At 45.5% G+C, this 24,901-nt stretch overlaps 2 protein-coding genes across 4 annotated transcripts in view; one reads left to right on the top strand and one right to left on the bottom strand.

The window, feature by feature from the left end:
- Window positions 1-5,597, bottom strand: part of Pde6h (phosphodiesterase 6H) — a 38,914-nt gene extending 33,317 nt beyond the window's left edge. Inside the window, exon 1 of the mRNA XM_031383696.1 lies at window positions 5,461-5,597. The gene's annotated coding sequence lies outside the window, so the exon portion shown is untranslated. The remainder of the gene's footprint in view (window positions 1-5,460) is intronic.
- On the top strand, window positions 4,834-24,391 carry Arhgdib (Rho GDP dissociation inhibitor beta). 3 transcript variants are annotated; one of them, XM_031383693.1, is made up of 6 exons: window positions 4,834-4,962; window positions 13,214-13,401; window positions 14,896-14,979; window positions 18,031-18,107; window positions 21,009-21,072; window positions 23,678-24,391. In XM_031383693.1, the coding sequence occupies exons 1-6, from the start codon at window positions 4,838-4,840 to the stop codon at window positions 23,875-23,877; spliced, it is 738 nt and encodes a 245-aa protein (XP_031239553.1). In that variant the 5' UTR covers window positions 4,834-4,837; the 3' UTR covers window positions 23,878-24,391. The 3 variants fall into 3 exon arrangements, with proteins under 3 accessions (XP_031239553.1, XP_031239554.1, XP_031239555.1); XM_031383694.1 differs by lacking the exon at window positions 4,834-4,962 and adding an exon at window positions 4,969-5,096; XM_031383695.1 differs by lacking the exon at window positions 4,834-4,962 and adding an exon at window positions 5,172-5,312.
- The last annotated feature ends 510 nt before the right edge of the window (window positions 24,392-24,901 follow it).

Here is a 24,901-nt window from a genome sequence, read left to right as displayed (position 1 = left end):
CCTCCCTCCTTCTTCCTCTCCCTCCTCCTCCCTCCTTCTTCCTCTCCCTCTCCTTCCCTCCCTCCCTCTCCCTCAGTCTCTCTCTCCCTTCCTCCCTCTTCCTCTCCCTCCCCCTCTCTCTTTACCTTTCTCTCAACTCCCTTCCCCATGACTGTGGATGGCAGACACAGCCAAAAAGGCTGGGTGCTTCTTTACAACTTGCTGTAAACCTATCATTATTTTACAAACTCGATGTTCTGAAAGAGTCCTAAAGGATTTAACAAGAAGACTAAGAAACATAAACACAGAAGCAAGCAATCAAATCAATCTTTGCTCAAAGCTTGAATGTAGGTGGTCTGGGTCGTTGGTGTGGCTGCTAGGCCTCACTTCTTCATTTGCTTCTCTGAAGCCATCCTGCCCTCTCCAGGCCCCCTTCCTCATCCCCTAGCCTGCTACCTACAACTTCCACTTTCAGAGATCCTGTTCCTCAGTGTATTATTCTCTTACACCCATTCTGCCATGTTTGTTGACAGCCTATGATGAGTGTGAACAGTATTCTAGCCCCTGAGAAAGGATGGAAGGAAATCATTGTTGCAGGAGAGCTCTCACTCTGGAGAAGAAATGCTAATAAATTGAGTAAATATACAAAAAAAATGTTTAGCTATTTCATGTTATATATAAAAATAAATCTGAATAATATGAGGGCACAATTTTAATTTTTTTACTACATTAATTTGGGGGGAGAATGTGTGTGTATGTGTGTGTGGTTGTGCTATGGCGCGTGTGTGCGTGTGAATGTGCGTGCATACAGTCTGTGTATGTATGTGTGTGTGAATCTGTTGTGTACGACCTGTGTGTGTGAGTATGCACGTGAGTATGTGTGTGTATGAGTGTGTGTGCAACCTATGTGTGTCAATTCCCTTCCTCTGCCATCTGGATGGAACTCACACTGTCAGGCTTGACAACAAGCCATGTTACATGCTGAGCCATCTCTCCAGCCTTTGGATATATGGTTTGAGAGCCTCTTGGGTGGCCTAATATTAATAGAAATCCAGTAAAGACAGGAAACGAATTATGTCTAAGAACCTAGGAAGAGACTCCCACATCCTGCAGAGAGACTCATTTTCCACACTAGGAAACAACGTTTGGTAAAGAGACAAGAGAAACGGGAGTAAACAACAGACAAGCGTAGGAATGAGTTTATTCAAGGAACCAGAAGCTAGTGTATTAGTTAGCTGCTGCTGTGTGACAAACAAGTCCCAACTTGAATGGACAAAACAGAAATAATGATGTTGTCTCTTCTGGGGATGTCTCTGGGTCAGTTCAGGTCACAGCTGGGTGGCTTCTGTTTGGGGTCTTAGATTGTAACAAGGTGTCAGCCAGGACTATATTCATCTGTTCAGGAGATTCCCTTCCAGAATGGCTCACTCATGTGATCTGGGCAGAAAGCTGGAGTTATACATACATATATTCCTGAATAAGGACAACTCGGTCTATATGTTACTTGCATTGTGTTATCAGAACTGTTTGACGCTGCCCAAACCGTTGGTGTGCTCTTCTCTGGGGGAAGTCCTCCTCTCCCACTCCCAGCTTTCCTTGGTTGCTTGCAGTTCTGTGGGTGGGGCTGAGGCCTCGCTGACCTCTCCTAGTCCCCTTTAGCACATCCATTGATGGTGTTCTTGTTAGGCTCACGATCAGAGAGTCATGTTTGTGAAGCCTTATGGGTGCAACTTCTGAGGTTACTAGGAGACACAATCTCACATCAAACTCTCAGCCCTGCTGGCTTTTATAATCTTTCCACACCCTCTTCTGCAATGTTCTCTGAGCCTTAGATGTGGGAGTGGTTTGTAGATGTATTCATCGAGACTGAGCTCCACAGCTCTGCATTTCGATGGGTTGTGGTTTTCTGTAGAGGTCTCTATCTGTTGCAAAGAGAAGTTTTTCTTGATGAGGGGTGAGGACTTTCTTTGTGGGTGTACTATGGACAAATGTTTATGGATGGTTGTCAAGGATTATGCTGTTTTAGTAAAGTGGTATAGATTCTCCATCAATAACCATGACTTCTTAGCACTGAGCCATTAGCTAGGATTCCAGTACCAGCATTGTTGGGCAGACCTTAACTCCAATTAGAAGGTTTTTTTTTTTTTAATAGCACAACTATCCACTGGATTTAAAGGGTTATCTTCTACCTACATATATTTTGCAATTTATACAATAGCTCTGTTTGGGGTTTTATTAACCTTGTTAAGTATAATTATGTACTGTTTTCTGTTTGCTTATTCATTTATTTGTCTGTTTGCCACTGATGAGAGGGTTTTACTATCTAGCCATGTAGCCCAGGCTGACCTCGAATCTGAGCTCCTCCTGCTTCAAGCTCGTGTGCCCTGGCTTTCAGATTTGCACCCTGTCTTAGTAAGGGTTGCTATTGCTGTGCTGAAACCCCGTGACCAAAACAACCTGGGAAGTGCATTAGTCGAGATTCTCTAGAGGCGAGGAACTTATGGAATGTCTCTATATAGTAAGGGAATTTTTTGTAGTAACTTACAGTCTGCAGTCCAACTACTCCAACAATGGACAACTGTGAATGGGAATTCCAAAAATCTAGTAGTTGCTCAATCCCATGAGGCTAGGTGTTTCAGCTGGTCTTCTGTAGAAGCTGGAATCCTCAAGAAGTAGGTTCCCACAGATGTGCTGGCAAGTAAGTGCGAGCAGAAGAAGAGTGACTCTTCCTTCTTCCAGTGTCCTAATGGAGGTCCCCAGCAGAAGCTGTGGCCCAGACTAAAGCTGTGTCCACCACTCCTGGATCTGGAGCTTGCTTTGTCCCAAGCTGATTTTGAACTCAGATGTCTGCTTACCTCAGTCTTCTGGGATTAAAGGCCTGTACCACCTTGCCTAGGCCTAAGCTTTACACGGCCACTAGGCCTCAAGATCTCCATGTCAAGATCTGGGTCAGAAGCCTGTGTCTTCCCACCTCAAGATCTGGATCTGCCCTCCATTTCTGGATTGTAGTTCATTCCAGATGTAGTCAAGTTGACAACCAGGTAGAAACACCTACGCCGGAGGGAAAGGGCTTATTTGACTGACATGTCACAGTCCATCAAAGAATGAGGCCACAGCAGAAATTCAAACGGGGGGAAAATCCTGCAGGCAGAAGCTGCTGCAGAGGCCATGGAGGGATACTGCTTACTGGCTGGATCCTTATGGCTTGCTCAGCCTGCTTTCTTATAGAGCCCAGGAGCACCAGCCCAGGGGTGGTCCCGCCCACAATGGGCTGGGCCCTTCTTATCAAGTGGAGGTATTTTTCTCAAGTGAGGTTCCTTCCTCTCAGCTGACTATAGCTTGTGTCAAGGGGACATAAAGTCATCCAACACACAGCCCACAATGCCCCCTCATTTCCTTATATGTTCCCTAGGTTAGTCTGTATGCCCGCATCCTATGACTGCCGGCCTCTTGCTCCAGTTGACTTACCCTAAGGACATAATGTTGTCTGTCAACTGATTTTATTGAAGTCTATTAGTTATTAATACAACCCAGCCAGTCCCCCCAAGTAACCAAGGCAAAGTCTCGTGGATTTATTTAATCAGCTTAGCACAATTATTGGGAGGTTACCCCTAAGCTAGTTTTCTATACCCTGAACTGTCTACTTTCCCAGCTGTGCTCCCCAAGTAGTTGATGTCTGAGTCTCCCCCAGGTTATTTATGCTCCACCAGTCTATCCTCAGAGGACATTGCACTGGGCCACATGCTCCTGGTCTGGGATAGCTAGTGGAAACCTGTTTTCTTTCTCTCCTTTCTCTTCCTTCCTTCTTCTCTCTCCTTCCTCTCCTCCTCTCTCTTTCCTTGTGGTCCCTACCTGTGGCCCTTAGCCCGGTAACTGAAAACCCACTTCCCTCTATTCTTCCCAGTACTTGACTGTAACCACTTTTATCTAACCAATAGTTTTAAATTGGGGACTCACTTGGTCTACCAAGGATCTGCCAGTTGGGAGCAACCACATCTGGTGACCAGTACTGAGGATTTGAACCCATCGCAGCACCAGACCCAACAGGAGTAGCTGACAGCAACTTTCAAAAGGACTGAAGAGTATTGGAAGAAGAGAAGAAATGCCATTTTCCCCAAGTACCCTTGTTGAGGTAGCACTTGCTAAGTGTACTGATGCAAATACTGGTTATTGAAATGTCAGTATAAATGAGCATGCATTGCTGACCACAGCCATAGGACCATGTTAGAGTAAGTGAAATGTGTACACCACAACCGTGTCTTCAGCGGGATCGCACATGGCGTTGACAGCTTGTTCTCATTTAAATTTATTCACAAACCATTCCTCAAATAGCTGCAAAGTCAATTTTAGCGTCCATGTGATTGTCACAGATTTCTGCGTTAGAGGAGGAATTAATGAAGCTGAATTTTCTTTTACAATCTGCATTCCTAGATATAACCAACAGCGTTTTTCTTGCTTTTGTTTTACTCGTTTATTTCATTTGAAGGCTTGTGGTGCAATACACAGCAACATCTTCAAATTAGAACCAATAAATAAAGCTTCCCCCCCCAAAAAAGAAAAAGAACCCCGTCTGAAGACAAATTATTTAAATTTAGCACCCAGTATATACATTTAACATTCATAATTCACAACAGTCACTCATTTCCTGCCAGCAAGTTGTCTTATCAGAAATAAATAAATAATAAATAAAAGAAGGCTGACAGGGGCCTTATAGGAACAGAAGTTTGTAGTACACAATAAAGCCTATACGAATGTATTACTTCTGTTTAGGGGCCCCATGTCGCCAAGCTTATGGCTTTTAGACACTCACGTTCAAAGCACACACGGCTACCAGGACCCTCCCCCAGCATGCACACTCATGCATCTATGTCACATGGGCTGGCTTGCTCCACATGTGTCATTAATTGTCAAGAATGCAGCTCAGACGGCTGATCGGAAGATAGGCAGAGCAGGAATCGAGACAGCCCAGGGTTTCCTCGTCAAGTAGGTTTAAAACATTTTTTTTTTCCTCTCTCTCTCACTAACTTCCTTCCTGTTCTAACTGCCAGTACTCAGAAGTCAGAGTTAAGAGACAGAGGTAACCTCCAGAGACACAGGGCCGACCCGAAGCCTGGAATGTAAGTTGAATGCCCGAGGTGGGGGAGGCTACAGGTGGGCGCAGAGTCATGCAGGAAATCTCAGAACCACCCCTACTGTCCTTGCCGGGGAGAGCTGCTGCTGTTTTTAAGAAGGGCGGTTCTTTAAACCGAACTTCATGATAAGAAAGTGCTAAAGAGATTGCTGTAGCAGAAAAGGGGAAGCCAGCCCTGAGAAGGGGAGACAAGCTGAAGGAGGTAGGAGAGAGTACCCTGCTACCAGAATGTTCTAGAGAAAGGCTCTGGGGATACCTGGAATGGGGGCAGGGTGTGGGGCGGCACGGAGTGGATTCATTGCTAGGCAGGCGCAGGAATTTGGCTAAACTCAGGAAAAGGAAAAACCTACCCCTGAGCTGATACCGGTGGATGGCGGCTCGTGCCGGGGTGGAGATGTGTGGTTTCCTGTTTTTAAGCACACTTTAAAGAGACTGTTTGAAAAGAGAGAAAATATGCTTCAGAGCTGTCAAATGCTAAGCCATTAGCAAAAACAGGGGACTTAAATTCCAGCAGTAGGATGGGCAGGAAGATATTCACTGTGACTGCCAAAAAACAAAGCAGCCCTCCACGTCAAGGGGAACTGGCGCAGACTCGGGCCCAGCTATAAATGTGGTCAGTGGGCCTTCCAGCTGTCGTGGTCTGAACTTTGGCCTTGCTAGAAGGGCTTTGGACGTGACTTGGTATGCGCTCCTCTCTTTCTCAGGCTTTCCAGGGAGCAAGTGCTAAACGCCCCATCTGGGATACCTTGTAGCATAGGTCTGAGGAACCCTGAGCAGTGTCTCACTGGGGGTGGAGAGAGTCAGACAACCATTACAGGAAGACCCCCCCCCCCAATCCTTCACAAAGACGCTAAGAGCCTTCTGAAGTCTGGCTTGGTATACTGATCCCCGCATGAGAACTCAAGAAGAGATCAATGGTGACCTGCTGGCTGGGAATTTGTCACCAGCAGGTGCCATGTCTCTCTGTGGCATTTCTAAGAGTATATCCCTGCCCGTTTCAAATACAGAGCAAGTTTAGTGACAAAAAAAAAAAAAGATCTTATTCTTTTGTGAGTTCTTCGGGTTACTGATAGAACATGATGAACTCTCCTTCCACATGGCCCACACTCCACCAGTGAGGAACAGCCATGGCAGGCCGGCCTAAACCTCATGTGCATCTTCTAGCCTGTTGAATTTGGTCCTTCACCATTTTGGGTCTGTCCCAGGGAGAGGTGCTTTGAGCAGCCACACAGTTTGGTTGCCACTGGAAGCTCAGAGCAGCAGAGTTATTCTGAGGGGGATTTACAGGAATATGATACCTGACAAACTTGAGCTAACAGGAAGGGAGAAGAAGCCCCGTGGGGTGAAAATTAAGCAGAGAGAAGACAGCCAGTGTTGGCTCAGAGCCCTCTGTGTGCTAAGCTGGGTATTGAGAAACTCAAGATTTACATACTGAGGGAATGGAGAAGAATATTAAGGAAGTGTTCAACAGTTCATATACTGGTACAGTAAAAGGGTTGATAGCCTTAGACATTGTCTGTGGAAGAAGATCTCTCTAACCCCACACATGGAGTGCCTTTGTGCAGCAGCTCTGCTGCCCTGATGCAGACTGCATTGGTGGATGGTGGGTTGGGTCCCAGGTAGAGTCTTGCAGGCCCCAGGTCTTGCTTGCTCCTGAAAGGTCACCGGTACCCTCCTCCATACAGTAAGATCTTACGAGGTTGTCCTTTATTGATAATACTCTGGTTTCTTCAACCCAAGCTGGCTAAAACTCCACGGGGCCTTCCTCGGGGGTCTGATCATCTAAGTTCAAGTGTCCATGAAGTTGCCTTTGACGTCTCCCACTAATTTAGGAATCTTGGCAACTGTGTCTAGATTTTTCGCCTTGTCATGGCTTCCAGAGTGCAGCTGTCTTTGAAGATTAATTCAAGTGGTACTGGTGAAAGAAAAGTGTCACGCAGTGGGGGTGGTGGAGGGAGCATAATGATTCCTACTCTTATCTCTTTCTGCACCAAAAACCAGAGTTGGAAGAGCATGCTTGGAATGCACAAGCAGGAAGTCACAGGCTGTTTCTCCCAGGGAGGGAAAGGTGAGCCTCGGGCTCACCATGGAAGGGCCCGGCTTTAGTCCCAGCGTTTGAGAGGCAGGGCATCTCTGTGAGTTACAGCCAGCCAGGGATACAGAGTGAGACCCCATCTTTTAAAAAAGGTGATGGTGGGGGTATTTTTAAAATGAGAGAGGCGGGAGAGGGAGAGAGAGAGAGATCTTTCTAGAACTATGTCCTTTTCATTGCATCATACAAGATGGGTTCCTCTCAATCACTAGCTTGGATCTTCTCATCGAGTTTTGGATGCCCATGCAGCTGTCTTGGTAGAAAGTGGCCTTGTGATGCTCCAGAAAGGGCCAAATCCTTCAAGTGACTAGAAACACTGAAGGGGTCCCTCCAGAAGCAGCAGAAGAGGCCTTGTGGATGTCCTTGCTGATAATCGGGGTCTCCTGAAACCAGGCAGCAGCAAAGGCTGCAGAGCTTTCTGTGACATGCACAGTTTTCAGTGAGAAGCCAGCTTAGGCTCTGGGCCCTACTATGGGAAATCCCCTGCTCCTGCTCTTCCCACCCCCACCACACACACACACACACACACACACACCTCTATGTCTTTCCCTTAGTGACTCAGAGGTGCGGGGTAAGACCCCAGCCGACCCAGCCTTTGAGTGTAGTTAGATCTTCCTGCATTTTCCCCCAGATCCAGAGGCAGTTTGTCCACTAACTGCTCTCAGAGCCCACTGACTCATCTTCTCATTCAGAGGGAACCTTCTGTCAGGCAAGGGATCAAGAAATAAAATCAAAAATAGAATTGTTAATGTGAGGCGTTTCAAAAGAAATGCAGTAGTTACTGCCCCATTTTTACATTGGATTTCATTTATAAATAATCCTCACAAGTTCCTAAACTTTAGGTCCTGTCTTCACTCCAAATATGGAGGAGGAAGGGCTGCACAAGATCAGTTTATCCCCAGGGGAGGCACTTCCTCCTCGGGACTTACTTCCCACAGAACACATAAGGGCGGGGCCAGGAAGGAAGAAAGGAAAGGAATGACTATTTCTTACACCTCTCCTGGCCCACAGCTTCCATCAGCTTCTGATGCCCTGAGGATGGCTCATTTGTCCCACCTCTCTGGTGGATGTTAACGGCTTGCTTAGGTTCTATGAGAAGTTGGTTTTGGAGCCAGGCTTTGAGCCCCCGGTCCACCTTCCTCAAAGCTCATGCTTTATCAAACATGAAGGTCACTTTGCTAAATTCAACTGGGATGGGATTTATTTCCTACAAACGTAGGATCTCATTTTTTTTTTATGGCCATCAACTCATATGAAGCTTTATTAACAGCCAGACATGTGTACACTGCCCGGAGGTTAAGTCGTATTTACTATCTCCTCCTATCTTTTTCTGTTTCTGTAACATGTAGCTCACATTGTCTCCCACTCAGTGTCTGGTGACTCCGCGCAATAATGCCTGGGATGCACCAAGTGGGTGATTGCTAAGTTTTGACTCCGAACAGTTCAGTACCTGTCTTAGGATAGTTTTCGGGATGCAAAAGGGTTAGGTAAAAGAAAAGTGATTTGCATCTTAGGGAGAAAAAAGTGGGTCACCACGTTGTGTGAGTTTTATAAAATTGCCATATAATAAGGCCAGAGGGAGCACCTCCACAGGTCCAGCCAAGGTGCTCCCCTGAGGAGTCACCACCATAAGACAGGCCTAGCACAAAAGGAAGTTTATTGGGGGGAAGGGAAGGAGACCTAGAAAAGGGGTAGAGACAGAGGGGGAGAGAAGGACAGAAAGAGAGAGAAGAGAGAGAGGAAGAGAGGAAGATGCCAGCTGGGAACAAGTAGGGAAGAGAGAGAATAGGAGTTGGGGGGGTGGAGGGAGAGAGAGAGAGAGAGAGAGAGAGAGAGAGAGAGAGAGAGAGAGAGAGAATGAATGGTAAGATGGTAAGAGCGGTATTCTCATACACCTGGCTCCTGGCTCGAACCTGGCAAGTGGGGACCACAAGCTGTTGTTGGGCAGAGCCTAGAGGAATTGACAGCCATGTAATATGTAGCACCTTTCAGAAAATAATGTGAAATTTAAATAATTAAGCACTTATACTCTTCTCTCAGATACACTGATGAGGTGAAGTAACTGAACAGTGACTCAGAGGTCACTCAACTACAGGCAGTGAGTTACAGAGAGAGGCTGGAGACAGTGACGCATCTAAAGACCATCTCTCAAGATAAAGACAGGAGGGTCCTCATGGCTGAAACATGTCCCCAGGAGGTCACTGCCGGAGAGCCAGAACTAACCTCCATGTGTGAGGGGGTGCTGTTCAGTGAGGAGATAATCAACCCCAAACCGAATAGATCTAACCACTAGCCATGTGGCTACACTCATGAGACACAGACAGTACCTGATATCCTCTGGTTCTGTATATCCAACATTTTGGGTGGATGATTACGGTCTTTATTTTTGGGTTCAATCTCAACGATCCAGCAGTGCCTCAGGAGGAAGAGAGCTTCCGAGTAGCAGTCAACCTGACTACGTTCACCAGGAAGTTACAGGTTCAAGGTCATGTCTAACCTTAGACATTGTTAAGATTATGAAGGGCTTCAGGTTCTATGAATCTATGGAGTAAAAGAATAAAAAAACATAACCTTATTCTTTTCCTCTTATTCTTTTCCTCTTTGGACTAAAGCCCAGGGTGATTGTTATAATTTTAAAGATTTTTTTTTATATTTACTTTTATGTGTCTGGCTGTTTTGCACATGTGCTTGTATGTGTACCATAAGCAAGAAGAGGGGGATGGATCTCCTGAACTAGAGTTACAGATGGTTATGAGCTACCGCATGCGTGCTGGGAATCAAAGCTAAGTCTTTTGGGAGAGCAGCTGGTGCTCTTAGCCACTGGATCCATCTCTCCGGTCCTTTGGGAGAGCAGCTGGTGCTCTTAGTCACTGAATCATCTCTCCGGCCTTTGCTTAGCAGATTTTTTTAAAGAGTCCTGCCATCTCCCAGAGGTGAACAATCAACAAGCAGACCAGCTGGACCTTATAGAAATTACCAACTTCTATTTCCTCTCTGGCTCTGAGCAGCAACCTAAATGTTGGTGTGCTCTGAAGGGAAGGGTTTGTGAACTGTAGGAGCTCTCCAACAAGCTTTAACTTTGCTGCAGCCTCGATGGAGACTCACCTCTTCAGTTATCTTGTGTTTATTGCCGTAATAACCACCTTTCCACAGCGAGTGACTTTGGACCATCTGGTCTCATTTCTTCTTCTTATACTACACTTATTGTCAAATTACTGTAATGTGGCTCGGGAATTCCTGCTTTTCCTGCCCCAGTTCCGGACATCATACATCATTGTCTTCTACTCTTCAATGTCTTTTAAAAGTTGTCTCGGTTTTATGAAGTACTTATAAGTTTGAAATTAATTATGAAAATTTAAATAATGAATTTGAACCGTAAATAATTGGATTTAATAATAAGATCAAAACCCAGATGGAAGAATTGATTTGGCATCGCCCACACAGTTACAAGTTTGTAAGTTCTATGTCAGCTTCTCCTCCCTCTTTCTTTCCCCTTCCTCTTTTCCTCCCTCATTCTCTCTCCCTTTCTCTTTTCCTCCCTCATTCTCCCCCTTTCCCTTTTCCTCCCTCTTCCTCCCTTCCTCTTTTCCTCACTCTTTCTCTCTCCCCTTCCCCTTTTCCTCCCTCTTTCTCTCTTCCTCTTTTTCTCACTCTTTCTCTCTCCCCTTCCCCTTTTCCTCCCTCTTTCTCCCTTCCTCTTTTCCTCACTCTTTCTCTCTCCCCTTCCCCTTTTCCTCCCTCTTTCTCTTCCTCCTTCCCCTTTTCCTCACTCTTTCTTTCTCCCCTTCCTCTTTTCTTCCCTCTTTCCTGTGCTCTTTTCAAGAATTAGAATCTACAGCTTTTGCAAGGCAATGAGATCTTGAACTAATGACTGGGTATAGCGACACCATCCAGAAGTCAAGAGTTCAGCGGGGAACTGTTAGAATTGTGTTCCAGAAGGTTCTTTCCTGTGAACTGAGCTGCACTTGTCCATGCAAATAGCCTCGTGCTCTGTCGGGTTGGTTTTGGATTCTCCACTCTGGTTGTCCATTAGGCTGTCATGGCCACCAGATGAGAATGTGCCTCATCTGATTCATCTTATCTAACTTGCTCGCTCTGCATCAGCCTCTTAAAGGCTGTCTTCAGATTGCTACATCCTTTTTTATCTTTACTTCTGGTTCATTCTCTTCTTTCTCTGCATGCTGTTTAGAATGAGCTGGGCTAGTCCTCATGCTTTCCCTGATGATCTCTGGAGTCTTGGCTGCAGACCTCTAGAGTCTCAGCTGCAGACCTCTAGAGTCTCAGCTGCAGACCTCTGGAGTCTCAGCTGCAGACCTCTGGAGTCTTGTCTTGGAGTGATGCCAGTGGTTTAAGTGAGACAAGGGTTGCTGTAGGAACCGGCCTATCTGCTTCCTCTCTGCATAGGAAGTGGACCTGGATGTTGCAATGTGGTTTTCAGAGCTACTCAGGGCTTTGGTGTTTGGCCTGATGTTTTGCTGGAAGACACATGAAGACCCTTGTTTTTCTTTTTCCTTTTCTCCATCACAACCTTTCCTTCATTCCCTCTCCACACTTCACCATTTCTCTTTCTTTCATTCCATAAGTTTGCTTTTGTTAGTCTTCATTTCTAAATTATTTTCCTTCTTGTTGCATTAGCAACATTGATACACAAAACTGCAATCAAATTGGTCCATCCATTTCCTCCTCCCCAGAGAAGTCACAGACGTCCAGGCTCTCTGTGGATAAGATGATGTGATAGAGAATGTCACATAAAGTGTGTGACTTATGAGAAATGGAGGATTTGACATCCTTGCCCGGGCAGTACCCAGGCAGCATCTCCCATTGCCTTCAGCCACACACTAGGACATTCACAGCTGTGTCATGAATAACCAGTCTCTTAACCCCCGGGTCTCAATTTTCCCAGTGACTCAATGAGAAGGTGGACTATTTTACCTCTTAACCTTGTTTGGACTTGGAAAAGCAGTATCGACAGATGCTCACCAATACTCACACACACACACACAAAGATAATATCACTCCATTTCCTTCTCAATTTTGTTTACACAAGTCAAGTAAATGCAGACACTGATTAGAGGAGGAATGTATCACGATCTTCCCAGGTGAAATTTTATGGGTTTTGTGGGAACCTTTTGACATGGCACCACAATGTTGTCACATATAAATGTCATGCCACCAAGTTAAAAAAAAATTCCAAGAAAAATCTCATAATCTTTTAAGCTGATGATTTTGTATTGGGCCACACTCATAATTAACCTGCAGTGTATAGAAAGCATGAGATCACTAGAAATACAGGGAAATACAAAAGAAAACGGCAAGCTGGCCAAAAGCCACTAATAACACATTTGTACTTACCGTCTTGCCTACAGCAATTTGAGTCCTTTGCTATTTGGTGGCATGTCAAGGGAACACAAGACACAGAGTGGAGGGAATCAGTCACCAATGAAAATCCTAAACTGCAGAGCTGTGTAGGTGTTACGGGTGGGGGTGGGCACTTTAGAAGGACCAAGAAGCCACCCAGTATCTGCTCTCAAGCTGTGATTAACAGCGTGGAGTGGGGCCATTCATACATATCAGGCAGGCATTAGAGGTCCGCTTTCCCCAGGGCTCTCCTTTAAGGTCTAATAAGTAGGTCAAGGAAACAATAGGTCAATGAGAAGAAACCAGCCATTGGACCACAGATAATATACCTGTGTCCATAAGTCAGCAAAACTCAGACTGTGCATACGGAGAGTAGCACGGGAGCAAAGCTAGAGCGGCCAGTCGCTGGAATCGTTCGTGCGACGTTTCTTCACTGTAGTGTGTTGCTCACAAGAAAGTTGTTTCTTCTTATAGCTTTATTCTATAAACAAAAATGAAGACAAATCAGAGAAATGACCGGAAGTGGTATATAGTTCATGACACGTGTTGAGGAACAACTTGAAAATCACCGAGGAATACAGGTCTCCAATAAGGTGTTACCAATAGCAACCCTAGTGGCTAATGGACCATCATTCTCTCTCTCTGAAATGTAGAACAATCAAGATGACAGAGAAGGATACACAGCCACAGCTGGAGGATGGGGACGATGACCTGGACAGCAAGCTCAATTACAAGCCACCCCCTCAGAAGTCCCTGAAGGAGCTGCAGGAGATGGACAAGGACGACGAGAGTCTAACCAAGTACAAGAAAACACTGTTGGGAGATGTTCCCGTGGTAGCAGGTGTGTGTGTGTGTGTGTGGCGGGGGAGGGGGGAGGTGGTGGTCAGGGCAAGGCCTCAACAGAGACATGCATTGCTGTCACCACAGTCAGGAGCAAAGGGCTTCCTGGTTAGGTGGGTGAGGCACCACCTGTACATGCAGCCTAAGGTCATGGGCTGTATAATGATGCTTTCTTTGGAGAGTGTGTGAGAGTCAGAGGTGAAGCAGACAAAAATTACCCACATGGAGCACATAGAATTTCAGACCACAACTACACTCGATTCCGGTCTCCACCACTCCCTACTTTTTTCTTTCTCTCTTTCTTGGATGTTTCTTAACTATTCCTCTGTCTCAGTTTCTCTGTCTCTTCTTTTGCTCTCTCTGTCTCTGACTAACACACACATGCACACGCACATACACACACACACACACACACACACCACTGCCAGATGGTGACAGGCCTGAATGTCTCAGTACATTCAAATGCAATGTCTCAGTATTTGAGACTTATAATTAAGATGGGTCTGTGTCTCAGTCAGCAAGTTGGAGAGAAAAGTGTTTGTTTGTCTTACGTTTCCACAATCACGGTGCATCACTGAGGGAAGACAGACCGGGAGCTCCAGAGAAGAACCTGGAGACAGAAACTGAAGCTGAGGGCCATGGAGGGTGCTGCTTACTGGCTTGCTCCCCATAGCGCGTTCAGCCTTCTTTCTTATAGCACCCAGGACCAATAACCCAGGGGCAACACTGTCCATCTGGGCTAGGCCCTCCCACAACAATCATCAATCAAGAAAATGCCCTGCCGGCTTGCCCACAGGCTAGTCTGGTGAGAGCAGTGGCACACGCCTTTAATCCCAGCACTTGGGAGGCAGAGGCAGGTGGATTTCTGAGTTCGAGGCCAGCATGGTCTACAGAGTGAGTTCCAGGACAGCCAGGGCTACACAGAGAAACCCCGTCTTGAAAAAAAAAAAAAAGGAAAAAAAGAAAAAGAAAAAAAGAGAGAGAGAGAGCACTTTCTCAAGTAAGGATCACTCTTCCAAAGTGACTCTAGCCTATGCCAACTTGACCTAAAGGTAACCAACACAGTCCATAAATGCCTGAATTAGAAAAATCACAATTCTGCCATTTCTATAGGGATCAATACCAAGTATAGTGATTTTGCCATTCTGTTTCTATTGCTACATAGAAATTTAATTTTCCCTTTATATTCTCTTCCATCATCCACAACATGAGACACACACATGCACATACACACACACATGCACTCATGCACACATTTGTATATACACATACACACACACACATGCACACAGACACACACATGCACACAGACACACACATGCACACACTCATGCACTGTTCCCATGCACGTACTTGCACACACCTACATATACATGCATACACACACACACACACACACACACACACACACATGCACGTTCCCATGCATGCACTTACGAACTCTTCTCCATATAATGCCCTTCCATGCACTTATGGTTTCTTTTGAACTCTACAGACCCAACAGTTCCCAATGTGACTGTTACCCGGCTTAGCCTCGTTTGTGACAGTGCACCAGGACCCATCACCATGGACCTTACTGGTACGTGAACACATCTCTATTGTCCACATGGGTCTAAGATGGCACAGGGAAAACTTGATCTTTGTCCACAATTCCCACTGGAGAAAACTAGTCAGGTAGCCCTTGGAGATGCATGCTCTGGGACCAGTCCACAAACCATTGTATTCCCAGTGTCTACTGCTTGCCATATTTAATGAAAAACCCAGCTCCTGACTTAAAGTAGTGGAACAATGGAGAGTTATACACCTTTTGTGGGTATGTGTGTATTTGTGCACTATTCTGATTCTGTATTCGTGTTCATGTGAAGAGTATGTGTGTGCATGCAAGTTAACCTTTGGCATATGTTTACTGGCTGGGCTTGCTCCCCAGAGCGTGTTCAGCCTGTTTTCTTAAAGCATCAGGACCACAAGCCCAGGGGAACCATTGTCCATAAAGAACTGGCATCTCAGGAAAGTGCACCTCAGGGTCTCTCACTTGGGTTCATCTGCCTGGCTGGTGAGCTCCAGGAATCCAGCTGTCCCCCCCCCCGCTCCAGAGCTAGCATACACAGCTTTATTTATTGGGGGTGGGAGTGTGTGTGTGTGTGTGTGTGTGTGTGTGTGTGTGTGTATTTATTCATTTATTTCAGAATATTTTAAATGTGGGTTCAGAAAATCCTCCTGCTTGCATGACGAGCATTTTTACTGATCGAGCGGTCTCTTCAGCCTTCAGTTACTCACTGGATGCATTCATTCACTTGTGCAGTACTTACTCCAGATCTCTCAGTTACTCACTGGATGCGTTCACTTGTGCAGTACTTACTCCAGATCTCTCACTTACTCACTGGATGCGTTCACTTGTGCAGTACTTACTCCAGATCTCTCAGTTACTCACTGGATGCATTAATTCACTTGTGTGGTACTTACTCCTGATCTCTCACTTACTCACTGGATGCGTTCACTTGTGCGGTACTTACTCCAGATCTCTCACTTACTCACTGGATGCGTTCACTTGTGCAGTACTTACTCCAGATCTCTCACTTACTCACTGGATGCGTTCACTTGTGCAGTACTTACTCCAGATCGCTCAGTTACTCACTGGATGCGTTCACTTGTGCGGTACTTACTCCAGATCTCTCACTTACTCACTGGATGCGTTCACTAGTGCGGTACTTACTCCAGATCTCTCAGTTACTCACTGGATGCGTTCACTTGTGCGGTACTTACTCCAGATCTCTGTTTCCACATGGTGACAGAAGAAACAAACTGCTGTTCTTGTAGGAGACGATACAGGCGGAAATGTTGAGACAGATGCTGTGCATGTCTAGGCTTGCATTATTTATAGGGTTTGAATACCAGCAAAAGCACGAATCTTATCCCAGCTATAGCCTTAGCGGAAGGGGAGGAAACCCCAACTCCCCGGAGTAATGACAGACACGCCCCTGCTCGTCACAAAAACCAAAAATAATAGTTGGTGTTTGTTTCACCTTTTGTGACTAACAGCCAACGGTTTTCGTTAGGCAGATCTTGAGGAGATAAGCAGAAACTGGGAAGGCGGACTTCATGGGAAAGTAATCGCCTGTTGGGGGTTGGGAAAAGCGTCATGAATCCAAATCAGGGGCGTCCAAGGTAGATCTGGAAGTGGAAATCTGTCACCAAAGTCAGCGCTTTACAGAAGCAGGAGGAAAGCATGGGCCAAGGGCAGAAAGTTCAGCAGCAGAGCTTCCTCTTACAGGGCATGTGCCCTTTACCTTATATGGGCATTTCTGTCAAGGGGAGGAAATCAGGGCCTGAGAAGACAGGCTTCCTGTTCAACTGAAATCAGTAGAGCAAACACCCGGCATGCACACATGCATGGCCCCACCCGGCAATCACACGTGCATGGGCCCACGCTGCAGCATCACCCCAGGCAGAAACTCGCTCTCTCACCCAGACTCAGGCCTCTTCCTGCACTGGACTGTGTCACGTGGCCAGCTACAACTGTCCGTTTGCAGGAGTAGGAGGAGCAGGCAGGAGAGCCTTGTCTTTGTACGCCTTTCTCAGAAGAGAAAACCTGGATCTGGCTCTCTGTCCTAAAAAAGGTGCTGAGCTGAAATCATATGAAGTCAAACACTTAACCGAAGAACACACGTATGCATGCACATACACACTATGTACATGTGTGCACACATGCACATGGATATGCACCCATACACCACTGAGCTGTGCAAGAATATACGGAGAAGAGACTAAGGCAAGCGGCATAGCTTCCCTAAGCAGGGCCTAAGAATTTATGGCGGATCTCAGGGTTATGAACCCTAAAACTGTCACAATTGGAATGATCTTCCTTTAAAAAAAATGTAAATGCAAGTCCAGTAAGACCAAAGTGAGCACTTATTTAAATAATTATACAAATTTAAAATTGTAAACATTTATAAAAATTATATAAATTCTTAAAGCTAGAAAATACCATATATTATCAATTGTTAATATCAATTGTATGAATTGATAGAGGGAAATTTTTTTGAGGCCTATCAATTCTTTGAAAGCCAAAGGCTGACGCTCTTATATCCATATTTTTATGTTTCTTTGAAAGAGACCCTCATGGCTCCATCTAGCTATGTATATGCATGAAGTTTGCGATAGACAGTATATTTAACTCACTTTCCTCTAGGCTGGCTAGTTGATTAACACTTTTTTGTTATTGAAAACAATAAAATATAGTTATCTTCCTGAGTACTGATTAAAGGTTATGGGGAAAAAAAGATTTATCTTCATAACTAATTATGGGAAAAAAGTATAAGTTTGGCATTGACATCAAACTTGTAGAAAAACCTTTTACAATGTTACTAAGTCTTGTTTTGTTTTGTTTTTTAATAACCAAGGTATAAGATTCCAGCCGGTATGTGTGTGTGTGTGTGTGTGTGTGTGTGTGTGTGTGTGTGTGTGTGTGTGTGAGCGTGTGCGTGCATGCATATACACTAATCTCACACTCTTTCTGAATAGGATCTTTAGGAATCATGTAACCTAGATGAGGCCAACAGAAGTTGCTGAACCTTAGCTCTCATATGTGGCAGTTCCTGGGGATAGTAACTTTGTAACTCCTCTTCTACAGGTGATCTCCAGGCCCTCAAAAAGGATGTATTTGTACTAAAGGAAGGTATTGAATACAGGGTCAAAATTAACTTCAAAGTAAGTAACTCCCGCATGCACTCTTAGCTTTCCTCTAACTCATTTCTGGCATTGTGCTGGTATTCTGTTGTCACCGTTGTTTCCGTGGTGACTGCTGTCTCCCTTTTCCCAGCTTGGTTCTGGAATAACCTGTCTGCACTCTTGAGCTCTTCCTGTGGAGCTCCACCCTTCTTTCCCATCTTCACCTAGCGGGGACGCCTTAGCCTCTCCATTGACCGTCACCCTTGCTCTGAACTCCTGCTGCTTACAACTATGAGCACACAGGCTGCTGGCTATCATGGTGATTCCTTCTTATGCAACCCAAGCACCCAGAGGCAGGCTAAAATTGTGAGCCCCTTCTTCCACTGTTCACACGACTTTGTAAATGGCAGGTCTTCATGGGTATATGACAAGAAATGGACAAACCGATGATTCAACAAATAGGAAAACGAAACAGGAAAACCTAACTGCTCAGTGATCAGTCAGATGCAGGAACCGTGGTCTTTAACCAAGTGGCTAGGGATTTCAGTGGTGTTTGTGGAGCAGAGGTCTTGGTGGCATTTGTGGAGCAGGGGACTCAGAGAACAGCAAAACTAAACAAGACATAAGCTCACCACTTATGAATAGACATATATGAGTCATTAAGGATCCAGGGAAAACAACCTTGACTTTGAAACCAAATAAGTGAGAGACGCACTGTTTTGCATCTCAAGGTTTGTTTGCATTGGCTGTCCATCATTTCCACTCAGTCTTTCCACTCAGTCGTGTTCTCCAGGGCTCCACCAGGGAAGACCCCATGTGCTCTCTCTGGTGCACACCGGGTCCATCTTTCTCCTGGGCAGGATATGATTCAAGGTGTCTCGTCAGCCACCCTCTACCACATACTAAAATGCCTGAAGTCTCTTCATCCTGGGAATAGTTGTTGCCACCGACACAGCCGTCACTTGAGCCATGGATGGCTTTGCTTCCTGACATGTTGTTTATTACTAGAGCAGCTAGAGTTTGGGGGAGAACCTCACATCTACAATGCACAGAACAACTTCACACGAGTGTAGGACTCAGTCACAGAATGACTTCACATGAGTGTAGGACTCAATCACTCACACCACTGTGCCGCCAGTTTAGAAAACTTGTGTTTACAAATGAAATCCGACCAGCAACTTCTGACTGAATAAGAAGATGAGCGGAGATCATCATATAGGTGACTCTAGAGATGCCTGGGCGGCACAGCAAGGTGCAAAGAAGCCCCTGAGTCAAATCCACTTCTGAAGTTTGCCTCGGGCTCCACAAGGTTAAGACCACTCTGCCTGGACCCAAGTAAATGGAATCAGTCTCTAAGAGTTAAAATTAGATGGAACCCCGGTCATAGTAAAGAGTGATTAAAGAGCTATTTAAATCTTTACTGACGTTTCTTGACAAATGTTCAAGGACACTGTGTTTATAATAGCAGTTACCTACAATCCTCCAGCACTCTGTTTCTCTCAGGGTTCTCCTAAAATTGACAATACCCTAGAACCCCAAATGAGGGTGATTCTCTGGGTCCCCACGCCCTGTACGCTGCCTCTTAAGAGCATGAAGCATCTCTGACTTCCATAGCCTTCAGGTTCATTCCTGTCGTCAAAGCTTCTTGCTTTAGGAATCGGGGTGGGGAGACCCAGTAGTGAGGGGACATGGACCGAAGAGGATGCTCTTTAAATATTCATCTTTTTTCTGCCCTAAATGGGTTTCTATTAAGTGGTTCCTCTGTGGAGCGCCAGTCACACAGCAGATGCCTCTTTTTAAAATTCTTGCTATCGCTGAATAGTTTTCCCTGCTACGCAATCTCACTGGGCCCAAGGGTCAGGCTGAAGGCTTGTATAAAGAAGCATTCGTTTCTACCGTTCCCTTGGGCTAGATGTAAGAATGGGGGTGATTAGGAAGTGGGGGGCTTCAGCTGTTTTCATTCCAGCTGCTTTTGTTTGCTTTATTACCCACGCAAAGTAACAGTGTTCCCTCTTGGGCGATTTCACCATCGGGAGAATGAAGGACAGCTCTGGTGGTTTGGTTTTAGCTATTATACCCGCTATGTGTACAGAGAGCCATAATTATTCATGGAGGAAATTGTCGAAGATGCTTTCATTCTTCGGCGGTTGGCCGTTCCCTGGGCCCTGCAGCTAATGAGTCAGTGCCCTCCTTAACTTGTTTGTATAGACATGACCACAGTGAAAAATTAACAGACAGCCCACTTCAGGCCCAGGTATAATGAATGAGTCATGGAAAACAAAATGCTAGGCTGTCTGCAATTCCATTCCTGGTGGCTTTTCCCTGAGCATCTAGGGAAAGTAGCACTAGCACAGATAATGTCCATGGTGAGAAAGCCTGGAAGGGGGCGCTGGGTACCAGTGGCCTCCATCCATTATTAATAGGGAAGGGTGTTTTGGTGACCCAGAACCTTCCCTCTAGGCTCCAGTCTCAGTTACGCAGGCTCTGCTAGGCCTGAATTTCCATTACCACTTCATTCCCTCGTGTTTGTTTTTCATAGGCTAGGTGGATCGTTTCTGAGGATATGGTGTTCGCAGACTGACAGAAAATTTTCCATTGGTATTTTTATAACCTTTCTGAGACGGGCCTTGTTTTCGCTAGCAGCATTAAGGAGACAGGGCTAGAGATTATTGTCCAAGCCACCAAAGAAGGAGAAATATGGTGAAGAATACTGAGACACTGTTCTCATTAACACCCTCCCCAAAGGCAATTAGATGGAGAAATATCACAGCAGTCAAGGACGAAATCTGCATTAGCAGCTTTGGGTCTTGGGACTGGGTGTCTCCAGTTTCGGTTTAGCTAGATGGGATGGGTAGGAAGTATTCAAACAAACAAACAAACAAACAAAACAGAAAAACCAGAGCCTCTAATCTGAATTGCTTGTGGGCTTCTCACCTACAGGTGAATAAAGACATTGTGTCTGGCCTGAAGTATGTTCAGCACACATACCGGACTGGCATGAAAGGTAAGACGTCGTCCAGAGCTGCTTCTCTTTGCTTAGAAACTTACAAGAGTTGGTGTAGGTGTAGGTGTAGGTGTGGGTGTGGGTGTGGATGTGGGTGTGGGTGTAGGTGTAGGTGCAGGTATAGATATAGGTGTAGGTATAGGTGTAGGTATAGGTGTAGGTATAGATATAGGTGTAGGTATAGGTGTAGGTATAGGTGTAGGTATAGATATAGGTGTAGGTATAGGAATAGGTGTAGGTGTATGTATAGGTATAGGTGTAGATATAGATATAGGTGTAGGTATAGGTGTAAGTGTAGGTGTAGCTGTAGGTGTAGGTGTAGCTATAGGTATAGGTGTACGTAGATGGCATATCCACTCTAGGGAAAGAAAGACAGGCACATCAGACCAAGACACTGAGACCATCATTCAGAATGCCAAGTTCAGACAAGGTAAGCTACTAGCCTTCAACATTCGGAATCTGGATTTAAATTTGTTACTCCTATGGAGAAATCAATCAAGATGAATTGAAACCAGAGTCATAAAAATAGTCATCAAAAGTGAAGGAGTGGAGGAAGAAATAGCCCCGTCGGTAGAGTGCTTGCACGAATACCCGACTTTGAGGCCCTAGAACTGGCAGAAGCCAGCCAGCATGGCGTCATGCATTCCACCCTGGAAATGCAGAGACAGGAGGATCCCAGAGCATCACGGGATTGCGAACACAGGCTAACAGGTGAGTTCCAGGCCAGTGAAAAGAGTCTGTCTCAAAAAGTAAAACAAACAGACAAACAAACCCCGAGGTGGCTATTGCCTGGGAAGAACACCTGAGGTCAATTTCTGGCCGGCACACGTGCATGTATGCGCACACGTGCATGTATGCACACACGTACACCAAATATTCAAAAGTGAAGGCGGTTTACAATGTAAAAAACCACATCAGAAAAACAAGAAAGGTGACGTGTCCTGGGAGTGTGTCCTAGGGGTGAGCATCAGGAGTTCCATGGGGGCGGGAGAAGCAGAGAGGCGATGTGTTGGGCTGAGCATCAGGGGTGCAGTATGGAGGAGAAGCAGGGGCAGTGTTCCTGTCTCTTAACAAAGAAATGAGGAGCATTTCTCTCTGGGGCTGAGAAAAAGCCATGTAATTTGAAGTATGTAACCAACTACATATTCTTTCTGCTGTCACTTTGGACATACCTTGGGCAGAAAGATAACCCAAACACTTCCACATTCCTTCCCGGACCTTCTTACTCTCTGTGCCACATTCAGGAGCAATATAACAGAGCTCAGCTCCCAAAGCAACACAAGAGCCAAGGAAAGTTATTATTCCATGTGACTGCAGGACATAGGAACCAGTCTATCAAATTCCAGAGTAGATCAGTGTCTAGTGTCTGCTCTGGTGAAAACCCGGCTCAATTTCCTGCTTCCTCCCAGCCCAGAGGCAGTGCTGACTCACGGTGGTAGTGGTGAGCAGCCCCTGGTATGTGTGCAGCTGTTCCTTTAAACTGTGCAAAGGTTAAAAGGGGCAGCTGAACCTACCTCCTGGCTATGCACTGCCTTAAAACCCCAGCTGTTCTGAATTCACACCCCAGCGGTCCCCTCCCTCGTAAGTACGGGTGGTTGACTGCTTGGACCAATTCTCCATTTTTAAACTTTTGATCAAATCTCCCCTCTCATCTAACATACAAATTCCTAAATTCTCGGTATCCTGATCCCCAGATGTTATAGTAACCCTCTCCAACCACGATGTTTGTAGAATGACTGTAGACAAGAGGCCCTTGGAGTCTGTTATGTAGAGAAAGAAAGAATGCCCAATGTGCTGCCGAGTTTGAACAGCCTCGAGACTAGGGCCAGAACGTAGGTCTCAACTTGTTTGCCTACCAGACTGTTGTCTGTCGGTTTTTAATGGTGCAATCTGCTACATCTCTGTAAAGAGACTTCAGGTCCACCAGCTTAAGTCACCTAATATTCTGGCTTAATAATCAGGATCAACTCTGATACTTTTACTGAACCTCCGCCCCCAAACATGGGGAGTGGCAAAGTAAATCACGTTTATTCAGAGGAATTTGGGGTTTTAAGAACCCTTTAATGTATCTGTCTGGAGGGACAAGGTCTCCTGTGTGTGTAGCCCGGCCTAGTCTTAAACTCGTTCGTACCTTAGCTTCCCTGATGTTACAAATGGAGTTGTGCACACCTGGTTTAGCTAAAAAAAAAAGACAGAAAGAGAGAGAAAGAGAGAAAGGAAGGAAGGAAGGAAGAAAGGAAGAAAGAAAAAGAAAGGAAAAAAAGAAAGGAAAGAAGGAAGGAAGAAAAAGAAAGAATGAATGAGAACAAAAGAAAGAAAGGAAGAAAGAAAGAAAGAAAGAAAGAAAGAAAGGAAGGAAGAAAGAGAGAAAGAAAGAAAGAAAGAGAGAGAGAGAGAGAGAGAGAGAGAGAGAGAGAGAGAGAGAGAGAGAGAGAGAAAGAAAGAAAGAATGAAAGAAATGTCTCAGGTAAAACTGATGTTCAGCCAGGCTTGGGCACTGTTGCTTCAGCTTCCACCCATGTGAGCTGGGCTCCAGGCTCTCCCATTTTTATTATGCTTTTCTGACACCAGACTCTCACAGTAATGAACCTTTCTTTCTTTCCAGTGGATAAAGCTACATTCATGGTTGGCAGCTACGGGCCTCGGCCTGAGGAGTACGAGTTCCTCACTCCAGTGGAAGAGGCTCCCAAGGGCATGTTGGCCAGAGGCACTTACCACAACAAGTCCTTCTTCACTGATGATGACAAGCAGGACCACCTCACCTGGGAATGGAACCTGGCCATTAAGAAGGATTGGACAGACTGATGCGTCTGTCCATCCCTCCTGCCACCTTCCCCACCAGAAGAACATCACGATCTCCGTCCGTCCTCCCCGTTCCTATCCGGGTCCTTTCTCTATCACACACACACACACACACACACACACACACACACACACATGCACACACACACACTTCATCACTGATATGTTTTATTTTACCCCATCTCTCAGAGTGTCCCCTGCAAATGAGACTAAAGCCCAGCGTGTTCCCTCAGACTGTTCCCCCTGAGTGAGGCCAGACTTCTGAAGTTCTCCATCTCACTTAATGGCCTCCTCTCTTTTTCCAGTTTGAGTCCTAAAGGCCAAGATTTGAGTCCTAAAGGCAAGCTACCGCTAAAGGCTCCTTGGCCTTCTGTTCAGAAGTTTATTCTTGCCACTGGGTTCTTCTGATTCGATAAATCCCATTGTCTTCTCTGCCAATGGGAGCTCTTCTTTTGTGGGAGACACTGTAAACAACACCAAAGGAAAAGAATAAAATCGTTGTGTGTGTGACTGAGAACCTCATTTTCCTTCCTTTTTCCTTCAAACAAACAGGGTACCAGAAGGCCCACATTTTGATTTGTCTTATGCATGGGCATATGGGTGAGAGCCCAGGTACAGGAGATATTTATATCCTTGCCAGTTGTCACAATATAATGGTCAGTGGACTAATAATACAGAGGATGGACATCCTAAATTTCATTTATTATATAATATTTTCTTAGAATGACCCCATCTAAGATTGAGATGTACACCCCACTGCCTGTAGAAATCTCTTCTTAGACATGACTCGGGATCAATGGGGGCCAAATCAAGCTGTCTCCTGCTGTATGGACTCCCCACCTACTGGGTGAAGGAGAAGCTTCAACAATGCCACTTTATTTCATTTATCACATAAAGGCCTAGCGCAAGGTGGCCCCCCCACCTATCACTCTCTTCCTTCCCGTAATTCTCACTGACTGAAGTTCTCTCACATTCTATTTTCGTGTCTATATTTTGGCTCTTCCCACTAAATCCCTTGTGAATGGCT

Source organism: Mastomys coucha, unplaced genomic scaffold (genome assembly GCF_008632895.1).
Source record: "Mastomys coucha isolate ucsf_1 unplaced genomic scaffold, UCSF_Mcou_1 pScaffold20, whole genome shotgun sequence".
Classification (NCBI taxonomy): Eukaryota; Metazoa; Chordata; class Mammalia; order Rodentia; family Muridae; genus Mastomys; species Mastomys coucha.
The sequence above is the reverse complement of the archived record's forward strand: the minus strand, read 5'-3'. Positions and strand labels throughout refer to the sequence as shown.